The sequence below is a fragment of the Paramisgurnus dabryanus genome, chromosome 23 (genome assembly GCF_030506205.2).
Source record: "Paramisgurnus dabryanus chromosome 23, PD_genome_1.1, whole genome shotgun sequence".
Classification (NCBI taxonomy): Eukaryota; Metazoa; Chordata; class Actinopteri; order Cypriniformes; family Cobitidae; genus Paramisgurnus; species Paramisgurnus dabryanus.
Genome location: NC_133359.1, coordinates 1,432,770 through 1,445,206, shown reverse-complemented (window position 1 = coordinate 1,445,206; position 12,437 = coordinate 1,432,770). Strand labels below are relative to the sequence as shown.

At 38.9% G+C, this 12,437-nt stretch overlaps 1 protein-coding gene across 2 annotated transcripts in view; it reads left to right on the top strand.

The window, feature by feature from the left end:
• tmem117 (transmembrane protein 117) overlaps positions 1-12,437 on the top strand; it is a 50,042-nt gene extending 37,605 nt beyond the window's left edge. Inside the window, exons 5-9 of one of the 2 annotated variants that reach the window (XM_065277370.2) lie at positions 2,069-2,166; positions 4,592-4,751; positions 7,836-7,965; positions 10,982-11,634; positions 11,748-12,437. In XM_065277370.2, coding sequence (XP_065133442.1) covers positions 2,069-2,166; positions 4,592-4,751; positions 7,836-7,965; positions 10,982-11,613 — 1,020 coding nt within the window. In that variant the 3' untranslated portion in view covers positions 11,614-11,634; positions 11,748-12,437. Of the gene's footprint in view, positions 1-2,068; positions 2,167-4,591; positions 4,752-7,835; positions 7,966-10,981 lie in introns of both variants that reach the window. The other variant, XM_065277369.2, reaches the window with a different exon arrangement.

Sequence of the window (12,437 nt, the reverse complement as noted above, 5' to 3'; positions counted from 1 at the left end):
CGCAGAGTTGCCTCGCCATGATAAGGTTGCCCATTTCAGTTGCGACCAACCTTTGCCGAATCCCATAAGGACGGCAAAAACATCAACAAATGCCCTGCTCGCGTTTCTCTGTTCCTCTTTTAAAATCAATGCTCTGTCGATATCTTTTAGAACAGACTCAATGTCAGAATCCACACATCTGAACTCTACAGCGGCAGCCATTCAACACACGCGCTCTTTGGTGACGTGGTTCATTACGTTACTGTTGTTTATCTGTCAATCATCGTATAAAGCCCGCCCTCACAATTTGATTCGTCGGCCTGTTTTGATATTCTCATAGTAGCTCCTCAACGGTGAATCCCCAGACCGATCTTCCCCGTATTTCAAATCGTGGTGGGCGGGGCTAAGATCGGCTGGCACCCAGGCTAAACAATACCCATATTCAAGAGTTTATAAGCAGAGAAAAAGGTTTTTTTTCCTGTTTTGTTTGTTTGTTTATTTAGTGTTTGTTTAAAAGCAGAGGATCTGTTCTTTCATTTTATATATTTGCATGCTTATATTTTTTAGGAGAAAATTTTCCTTTAAGGCATTTTGTGAAACTTTTGTGAAAATCACAAAATATGCTGGTGGGGAATGAGTAATGAGAACGTGTCTTTCAGTGCTTGTGACAGAGCAGATTAAAGCTAGGAGGAATGGATAATATCAGCAAAAAACAAATGTTGTTTAAGAAGACAACAAAGTGACATGGATTGATGAATCGTATCCACAGGCTAAGTATTAAAGTTCTTAGCATTTTGCTTATTAGTGGGATTTTGTTTTAATAATAAAGCTGAAATCACACAGATCTACTGAATCATTTATCATCACCATAATCTCATGATCAATGTGTCTTATAAGGTGAAACATTTTATAATAAATGAAATGCAATTAAATATCTGTTTCTTAATGGAATAAAATCAATAAGATTTTTACTTCCAGACGTCTGTAAAGCCAATGCACTTCAGCTTTTATGAAAATGTGTTTTACACACTTTAGTGATGTAATCTTATAAGTTTAGCATCTCTTCAGTGAAGCTGGGTTGAGTCTAGACAGAGGGAAAAAAACAAATTTTTTTCCAAGTTCCTTCAAGGACACAGAGGAAAGAAACGTTCTTCCTTCTACAACATTCGGCATCAAAAAGCCTTTCTGACACAAACACGGCAGGTGTAGTTGAAGATCTTCTGGGATCAGGCGCTGTGTTGTCTAAAAGCATTTGTGTTTGTGTGTGTCTGCTGTCTTTCCTACATTAGTATTCTTCTGTACACCTCTTGCATGGTTGAAGGATAGAGGAGAGAGGTGTGGAAAGATAGAGGGATTAAAAAGAAAAGTGAAGAACGAGAGGAAGGGCACACGAGCGCTCCTAAAGTGCTGAATCGAGACATTATGGGCAGATTTTACATGTCATTAATTCAGCTCACACGGCTGAGGGTTTGGGTGAGACGTTTTTGACAGGAACACTATGATTTACTTCACTTTCTCTTTAAAGTTTGATTCAGTAACTTTACATTGAAGTACACTCCTCCATTCACACTTAGGAGGGTACAAAATGTTTTAGGAATGATGATGCATGCATACATGAATATATAATCATATGCATAATGTATGTATGAATATTTAATTCCTTACAGTTGGATATTCATTTACGTATATCAGCATCATGAAAACTATTATATTATAGGTTAATATTCATCATTTATTTCCAAACAAACTTATTTTTACAGATTAAAGTAAATTGTTGTGTTATGGTGCAGTTAAACCTCTAACAGATTCGAGTCACGTCTCTTGTTGTTCAAATCTTTTGTCACGTCTGATTGGTTGAGTAGACTGACATTAACCCAAATCCTATAAATACAAACAACCTAACAAGACTAATCAATATAAACTAATAACATTTAAACTAATGAACTGGACAATAAACCAATTACAGGAGAGGAAAGCAGGAAACTAGAAAATAAAGCTCATGACAAATTAAAAGTGACTTCAAGTGGCTTTGTTGTGTTATTGTACAATTGTGTTGAAGGTGAATATGTTGTGTGTGTTTGTTTTTAAGGTTACAGATATGATGCTACAGGACACACATTACCCTGACTGGGGCAGGACAGCGAGGCATTACTGGAGGAAAGGCAATAACAGGATCGTATTATTCTGGTGAGTGAGGTTTACTTTAACAACGTAGACAATTTACAGCTTAAAGGTGCCAAAGAATGCCTCCCCTACATCTAAATGTGTGTGTGTGTGTGCATGAATGCGTGCATATGTGTGTGAGTGTGTGTGTGCGCGTGTGTGTGTGTGTGTGTGTGTGTGTGTGTGTGTGTGTGTGTGTGTGTGTGTGTGTGTGTGTGTGTGTGTGTGTTAATAACACTTTAATCCTCATTCTGAGTGTCAGTGAGTTTAATTTAAGAGACACACAGCAGAAAATCGATCTACACCGGTTTGTTTGCGTGACCCCACAACAAAACACAATCACCTGACTACACACATGCTTGACCCGGACAATAAGTGAATAATACACACAACACCTTAACACAGTGGTTGTCAAACTGTTTGGCATGCACACCTCTTGTGTAGAGTGCATCCCTTCACGGGCCACCCAAAAAATTATGACATAAAATAATCTCAAACTTAAACTTTGAATCAAATATGATACAATGTAGTGCTGTTGGTTAGATGCCTTATTTTTCTGAGGTTTAATTACACAGGGCCCGTCTGGCACCATCTCACGCCCCCCAGTTTGAGATCCACTGCCTTAAAATATCATCCTGATAAACATCACAAGAATAATTTACATTAAAACAAATACAAATTCTCTAACTTCTCTATATTTTTATAAAGCAATTCTTAGATGTCCTGTTTTCTGTTTTTCGTGTCTCAGCATCTAACTGTTTAAAATGCAAGAATGTGTTTACATTTAAAACAGCGAGTGATGCTTCTGTCAGCCGGCCTGAAAATCTCAAACTGGGCCGTCTCTGTTTTGAAGCCCTGCGTATATATTCATCCAAAAATCAGCATGAAATTCAAACAGCTCTTAAATTGAATTCCCACATACAGTAAATCAGATTTGACGCATTCACAAACAACAATGAATCTAAACCTTACAGTAGAAAGAGACGCTGACCTTGGATCAGTTGTCATTGGCTGATAAATGTGACCACACTGACAGCAGGAATTGATCTGGTGTCTGTATTATTCATTCATTCCTGTATTCAGAGTGTGTAGTCACATTTCATCTTCTGTCCCTTATTATTAATGGACTTTCTCCTATCGTCTCCATCCATTAGTAAAGGACAGACATCATTTCATGCACTCAGTAAGATGGAGAACTGACTGCGTTTCTGAGCACGTCCTGACAGGGCGCAGTTCTTCATCGCGTGTTTAAAAGATTCCCTGCTCATCATTAGATGCTTGTTAACATTTCATTAATAGCAGCCAGCGAGCCTTTTTGCAGTCATCTGAAGCCTCAAATAGATTTTCAGAAAGCTTCATCTGAATGACCGGCACTGGGGTCACAGGTTTATATATCGGTCCAGCAGGATGTTTGAGCGTTGTGTGAGCAGCATAAAAGTGATGGGTTTGATTATTTTATACACTCACCTAAAGGATTATTAGGAACACCTGTTCCTAATAAGGAACACCTAACCCTGAAAAGGAAAAAACATCCAGTATGCGGCAGTCCTGTGGGTGCCTTGTTGATGCTAGAGGTCAGAGGAGAATGGGCCGACTGATTCAAGCTGATAGAAGAGCAACTTTGACTGAAATAACCACCCGTTACAACCGAGGTATGCAGCAAAGCATTTGTGAAGCCACAACACGCACAACCTTGAGGCGGATGGGCTACAACAGCAGAAGACCCCACCTGGTACCACTCATCTCCACTACAAATAGGAAAAAGAGGCTACAATTGGCACGACCTCACCAAAATTGGACAGTTGAAGACTGGTCAGAATTTGGCGTAAACAGAATGAGAACATGGACCCATCATGCCTTGTTACCACTGTGCAGGCTGCTGGTGGTGGTGTAATGGTGTGGGGGATGTTTTCCTGGCACACTTTAGACCCCTTAGTGCCAATTGGGCATCGTTTAAATGCCACGGCCTACCTGAGCATTGTTTCTGACCATGTCCATCCCTTTCTGAACACCATGTACTCATCCTCCGATGGTTACTTCCAGCAGGATAATGCACCATGTCACAAAGCTCGAATCATTTCAAATTGGCTTCTTGAACCTGACAATGAGTTCACTGTACTAAAATGGCCCCCACAGTCACCAGATCTCAACCCAATAGAGCATCTTTGGGATGTGGTGGATGGGAGCTTCGTGCCCTGGATGTGCATCCCACAAATCTCCATCAACTGCAAGATGCTATCCTATCAATATGGGCCAACATTTCTAAAGAATGCTTTCAGCACCTTGTTGAATCAATGCCACGTAGAATTAAGGCAGCTCTGAAAGAGAGGGGGTCAAACACAGTTTTAGTTTGGTGTTCCTAATAATCCTTTAGGTGAGTGTATATTTATTCAGGGTAATCATAAACAGTTCAGCAGTCTTCATTTAATAAGTTTTGTTGTTTTCCCAGGACGGTTTTGATCTCACTGACATCTGTGGTGGTTTTAGTCATCAGTACCGACTGGATCAGATGGGATAATCTGAACCGAGGGTTCCTGCCCAGTGATGAGGTCTCCAGAGCGTTTTTGGCTTCATTTATTCTGGTCTTTGACCTTCTCATCATCATGCAGGTACAAACACACCCCGTTCACCCCAAACACCGAAGTTTTAGTGAATCTGTGTGTGTGTGTGTGTGTGTGTGTGTGTGTGTGTGTGTGTGTGTGTGTGCTGTTGACTGATTCTTGTTTAATCTTCTCCTCATCCCCTCAGGCAGCGAATCGTATCGTGTGTCTCATTGTGTCATGAATATGCTAATATCTGCTGAACAACTCCTCACGTCTCTAATAACCTCAGCAAACAAACACACACACACACACAAACGTTTATCTCAGGTTTATCTTAGTTTGGTTAAACTCATCATATATGAATTTAATCTCAGTGGTGAGATGTTTAAGATGAAGATTTTTTACATGTAAGAAGTTCAGATAGTTGTTGTTGTGTTTATTTAATTCAGATTAATTTGTCAGAGAGCTGTCAAGTCTCAACTATCAAGTTCATTTCAACTTATGTAAGAAAAGCATTATTTATTTATTTGACTTTTCCACGGAGGCGTCTCATTGTTTGAATATTTCCTGAGTGTTTGTTTCTGATTGCAGCGTCTCAATGGTTTACCTGTGAACACAAATCTGTTGACATTCGTTTATTTGATTGTGATGCGTCGGCTGGCGTCTCGTGTGCGTGTCTGTGCTTATTTTTCTTCATCAGGGTTTTTCTCCTCATCAAACACTGAAATGTGCCACATCACCTCCGGCTGCGGTCTGATACTTTATTCAGATCCTAATTAACTCAAAGGCGCAGAACGGCCATAAAGCTTTGAGATTTACAAGCTCGTTCGTTTCAATCCCTACATTGGTTTCATTCCATGTAATTTAAGCTTCATTTTGTACAGCAGCATTATGACTGTAAATGAGTTGCTGTTATTCTGTAGCTCCTCGTCTAAATCCAACCCAAATCAAAGGCTGGCAGTTTTGTAAACACGCGGTTTAATTGCCGGGAATCGGCATTATTCTGCATTAATTTCTGCATTCAGATCTGTGCTTCTCCTTCAGCGGAGAGCGGCAAAGTCTCTGATCATCATTGTTATGAAAGTTTTATTGATTTTGGCTCCGGCTGTTCCCAGAACAGTCTCGAGAGGCGGGGAGGCAGGGGATCGGCTGTATCAAACACGGTTTGGGTTGATGCTCGGTGACATTAGCATCTCTCCGTGCAGTCTGAGCTTCAGAAGAACAGACATCAACAATATCAAAGATACTTTCAGTCTGTTATGTGTTATTGTGCAGTGTTTTTTTGTATCTTAAATGTAATAAAATACCTTGAGTATTGAGTCACCTTTGAATAAAAGCATTTGATAAATGCAATCATTAGTTGTTAGCTGTTTGTTTACAGACTTGCATCTATAGATGTCCAACCACTTCATGAGTCTCGGTGTTATATTTGAATCAGATTTCTTAGAAATGGAAAGGAAATGAATGTGTTTGTATCTTTTTTGCTTATAGTGCCCAAATTGTGCCTACAAGATGTAATAAAAGTCTCAGGTGTGCTATAATGTTTAAGCTCTAAATACATTGTCAAAAATTAAGGTACAAAACTGTCACTGGGGGCATTATTTTTATTTTTTTTATTTTATTTAAATTTTTTATTCCAGGCAGTAAACAATATGGTAAATCATATAGTGCAAAAAAACAACAAAAAAAAAACGACAAAAAAGAAGAAAAAATAACAATCAAACAAATATACAATATTCAAATATACAGTATACCCTTAAAGTAACACTAAAGAGGTTTTGCTCTTTGCTCCCCCTACAGGTTGGAAGCTGAATTGTTCATTACCACCGTCGTAAATAATTTAGCCTACTGCAGCAAAGCTGGCTCTGATTGGATTGTAGGTCTGCCGTAAAGCAAGTTTTTGTAGTTTTCACTCGAACTACAGGACCGCGACCCGATGGTTGGAAACTTTTTTGTGTGGTTTTGGCTGCAAAGCGAATTTGAAAGTGCCGTTCATCTTGTTTCGACTGAACGACTGAAACTTTTTTGGAAACTTTATTTTAAGGTAAAAAAAACTCTTTGGTGTTGCTTAAAAAAAGGTCCTAATATTTACCACTTAGGTAAAAATATGTTTCTTTAAACTACCACAATGCAATCTTTGGGTTCAAAGCTGTACCTTTTTAAAAGTCTGGGATAATAGTATCTTTAGCTGAATTAGTGCTAAAATGTGCTAACAAACACATTCAAAAAAGCATTTGTGAAAAATTAACCAGTAAGTGGTCGTGGGGGGAGCTTTATCAGTGTGACATCACATTAACAAGCGGATCAAAACGGCATGTCTAATGAGACTGCTTTAGCTGAACTCTTTCCCCGCCTTTAATGAGTTATCTCGTCAATTAAGAGAAAACATTTGCATGTTCCTGATTAATTTTTATGTTAATCTGCAATACCGCTATTATCCACTAAATGGCTAGATTACCCAATTTATGAAAAAACTGAAGCCAAAACGTTATTTACAAATTTTATACTCTGTGTATGTTTTGATAATCATTCTGAATCTGATCTCTTAACAAAATTCCTTCGCAAAAATACAATTATTTCAGCTTTATGCTTTAAAAAAATCTTTTAAGAAAATACCCATATTTAAGAGTTTATAAGCAGAGAAAAAAAGTTTAGATGGTATGAAACGTTTTTTTCCCCCCGTTTTGTTTGAAAGCAGAGGGTCTGTTGTTTCATTTGATATATTTTTATGTTTATATATTTTTAGAAGAACATTTTTCCTGGAAGCATTTTGTGAAACTTTTCAAAAAATGGCTGGTGGGGAATGAGTTAATGAAGATTAAAACAGGAGTAAAGGGTGGGTTTTTTATTGTAACAGTAACACACATTTATGTTCAAACACCTTGTAAAAGTGGATTTAGCATAATATGAGTCCTTTAATGCTTTCTGTTTGAGGTCAAAGAAGTTTGTGAATTATCCGCAGATATGTTTGATCTCTTCATGTAAATGTTTACTGAACTCTCTGATGTGTGATTTTGCTTTTATGTTGTTCTGCTCGTGTTGTCAAGCTTTGCCTTTGGTGCTACCTTACAGTATATGTTTTCCCTTCGAGTGCACTTCCAGTACATGAGATTTACAGCATGAGAGATTTGTTGAACGTTTGTCTTGCAGGACTGGGAGTTTCCTCACTTCATGGGCGATTTAGACATGAACCTTCCGGGCCTTTCCACCACCCAGCTGAAGATCAAACTGCCGGTGTGCAAGCGGATCTTTAAGGAGGAATATCACATTCACATCACAGGTAAATCATCCACACGCTCTCGGGTCTGACGCGTCAGGAGATACAATTACACTCGTGGATGAAGTGGTATATCTCTAAACTGTCGTGCGGGACAGGACGGACGAATTAATTTCTTTCCCAAAGGGGCCATGCTGTCAGAATATTAGCTTGTTAGATCCATCTCTTTATAATTGTGTGTTTGTAATGCATACTAATTAGTATTTGCTCATCTGAAAACTTGCATTGATGTAATGAAGTCACCGTGTCTGACAGACGAGAGTTAAAGACCCTCGGCTAACAGCTTTCCATCGCTTCTTTCCGACCCATTGTGTTTGGCTGACTGTAGTTGATAGTCATCTGGGGAATAAATGATCGTTCTCTTCAGAGTCGGGAAATGTGCTTTATGCTCAACCGTTGGCTCAAGTCTTTAGCAGTATTGTTTAGCGCTGCAATTTAGCATCATGACAATAATCTGGCATGAGTACATTAACAAAGGAGTCCATTTGAAAGTGAATTATTCCCTTCAGCTACAGGCACTCTTATATTATAAAGGATTTTTATTAAGACTGACTTCACCTGATGTGAAATTATATAGTGAAGCTGTGTATAATTTTGTCCAATTGTGCAAAAAGTATACACTGGTGTGTATTTAGGACACATTAAATGCTATGACAAATAGCTGAACGAGTCAAAAAGGTTTTGAATTCTTTAATAAAGTCTCCAGTCACTTTTCACTGGCCATTAAAGGTAAAAAGCTCAAAAATTAAATCTATACAATGATATATTCTGTAAAACTCCTTCAACTGGGTCAAAAAAAACCTTCTTGCAGCTGGTCAATTTGAAATCTGAAATACATGCAGAAAAAAACTATCAAACCAGTACAGAAAATTCTAATGGTTTCCATTAAAATACCAATAGGAACCATTAGCTTTTACCATTAAAACCACTATACTAGTGTGTTTTGGGCCATATTCCATTATAACCAATAAAATTCCCAATAAAACCAATAGAATTTCTGTGATGGTGTCTATTGTTTTTTTTTTAGCAGGGATGTGCATCCAATTTGCCTTATGTAAACTTTGAGGACTTTGCTGAAAAATGATTGTGGCGTTTTAAACACTGAATTTTTTTCTGAATGGCCTGAAACTGGGATTAAATGGATTGGATGAACGTATAATACGTGCAAAAGTATTTGGTCAGTATCATTAGCTGCGTTTCCATTACCTTTCAGATTGACATTGCTAATTAAAAATATGGGCAATGGAAAACCTCAATTTTGCAAATACTCCCATAAGCAAAAATGTTTCCGATTGCATGAAGTGGTTTTTCAGACAATTCAGAAAATATGTATTTCACAAAACTGCAACGACAACAGTTTATTTGCATCTTCAGGTCACCTGACAGAAGTAAGTCCCATAATTATTATTTAAAGATGACCTAAAACCTTCCAGAAACCTCCCAAGTTTAGATAACACACATCTCTTTTGATTTAAAATAATGTACTATTACCTCCAAGAAATTGCGCTCTTTGGCATTAATGTTTGGATAATACTCTTATGCTGCGTTTACACCAACCGCGTTTCAGGCATCAAAATTGCGCCTACCGTGCCTAGTTTGCCGCTTGAACAGTTTCAATGCATTCGCACGTAGAGCGAAGTAGACGCGCAGAAAAAGCAAGCATTTGACGCGCATCAGAGGCAAAATCCGCTTCTTGTGGGAGGGGCAACCTTACTATAGGGGGAAAATAAACGGCGTAGGTCGATAAAAGCATGTGACTCAAAAGTGAAATGTGTATTACAACTTACCAGGTTGCCCAATGTCCTCACTGACACTCTTCCAAGCGAGGTCCTTTTTATTCTTGTCTCTATAGAAATAAGAACTTGTGTCGTATAGCTCTGGGTGACTGCTTACGGACAATATCAAGTGTTCCTTCATGTTGAATGAGTGACTCCGGGCGGGGCTGCCGCCAGAGCAGCAAGCAGGCTCCTGATTGGTTAACGCGGCGTGAAAATCCACCAAAGTTCCAATTTTTCAACTCGGGCGTCAGCTGGCAATTCGCGTCATAGGCAAAATGCACAAAAAGCACCATTCGCGCGTAGCGCGCCAGTCACTTAATTTGTGCAAAGAGGCGGAATTGCGTCTTCTGCGCCGTGCCACGAGACCTCCAGATGCGTCTTCACATTGACTTAACATTGAAATCACTCGCGCTTCACGCCTCTACCGCGGCTGGTGTAAACACAGCATCACATGTCCTTTGGTAAAAAAATAACGCCTAGTGGGGTGGATGTGATATTAACCTACTAACATCAGTTGTCGTGATGTTTGGAATGACTTATCGCAAGCGAAAAAAACTATGTTTCCTTTGCATATCATCGGTTAATGGAAACATCAAAAGAGTCTTTTGTCGACATTTAGAAAATAACGCTAGTTTTGCGCAAATTTGTAATGGGAACGCAGCTACTGTAAACACATGTGAAACATTCTGCTGGAGGTGGCGTTTAGCGACTTTTGCATTTTCAGATGTGTATACACTGTTGGACATTGTTAACTCTTTCCCTGCCATTGACGAGTTATCTAGTCAGTTATCTCGTCAATTAAAAAAAAACATTTGCAAAAAAAAAAACGTATTCCTGGTGAATTTTTATGTTAATCTGTAATACCGCGATTATCCACTAGATTGTCCACTTACCCAATTTATAAAAAATTGAAGCCAAAACGTTATTTACTTATTTTAAACTCTGTGTATGTTTTGATAATCGTTCTGAATCTGATCTCAGCTTTTTGCGAAAAAAATATTTTTAAAGAAAAATACCCATATTTAAAAGTTTATAAGCAGAGAAATCACAAAAAATGCTGGTGGGCAACTTAAAAAAAAAGGCTGGTGGGGAATGAGTTAATAAAAAATAAATAAACTGGTGAGAGTGTATGAATTTTTTTTTTATTTTGCTACTTCATAGGTAAAAAGTGTTTCAAAATTCCCCAGCAGTAATTGCCATGCATTTCCAACACGCTCCATGTTTCTGTGTTTTTTCTTTAGGGAAATGGTTTAATTATGGAATCATCTTTCTGGTCCTCATCCTTGACCTCAACATGTGGAAGAACCAGATCTTCTATAAGCCCTATGAATATGGGCAGTACGTCGGTCCGGGTGAGAAGATCTACACCGTCGAAGACCCAGACACCCTACGAGACTTCAACCGCAGCACGCTGACCTGGCAGTGGCGCTCCGAAAACACAGATCCACGCACCAACCGGACATACGTCCAGAGGGATATGTTCCTGCACAGCCGGTACGTGGGCGCCAGTCTGGACGTCAAATGTCTGGCGTTCGTTCCGAGCCTGGCGGCGTTCGTTCTCTTCGGGTTCTTCATCTGGCTATTCGGCCGTTTCCAAGAATGCGAGACTTTCCCAGAGAACCAGGACAAGACCTACGAGCGCATCAAGAGAAAGTCACCGTCCGATCTGGGAGTGACGCCAGAGGACGCTCACATTACCATGAGCGAGGCGTTAAAGAGGACGGGAACGCCCATGCTTCTCTTGGTGGACACTCATCACTTCGGCTCATCGGATAACTCCATGTCACCGTGTTCGAATGAAACCCAAGAGACTCAGCCTAATGTAGCCGCAGACGGATCTGCTCCTGATGATGTCAAAAAATTAACCCTGTGACTGTAGCCAATGTGTCGCATGGTAGGTTTTTTGGTGTTCATCCAATTCTCCTCCAAACTATGTTGTTGATTGACTTTTGGGATCTTTATGAACTGCACTTAAACTAATGAACATTTCTATATTTTTATACCAAGCTTTTCAAAGGTCCCATATGTGGCACCAATATTTTAAACTTTTCCACCTTCCTCAAAGAGGATCCACGGTGCTGGACGTTTGCTGTTTGTCTTTCTATGTAGATATTCTGGTGCCTATAATATATCAAACTGTACTGAGCGCTTGGCATGACGTCATGTACTGTTATGTTACTCTTAAGTACTAAAGCTGTGCCTTCAATAGATAAACATACTGCTTATGGCCGCTACAGTAAGTTTCACAAATGTATGAACTGTGTGGGTGCGTATATAAGTGAAGAAACCTGTAATTAACCAATATAATGCAGAGATGATGATGATGATGGTATCAATTGCCTGTGAATCAGACTGATACTGTGTTTAAATCTTTTAGTGCATATATATATAAATATATATGAACGAGCATGAGATGTTCATCTGTTCAGCCATTTCAAAAATGTATTTTATAAGTTATTCACTTATTACTATGAATACATACACTAATGTCTCCAGTTATCAGATTGTGGATGATTTATATGCGTGTTTTTATATGCATGTACTGAACTGAATAGAAATGATTTGGGTTATTCTGTAGCTACTGGAAAATCATGAAATTATTTCTTAAAGTTGTTTCTGTTTTCTCTTTTTAAATCTTTAGTTGGTAAATATCAACCCATCATGTGTCTGATATCAATAAATAACTCCCGGTCTAAA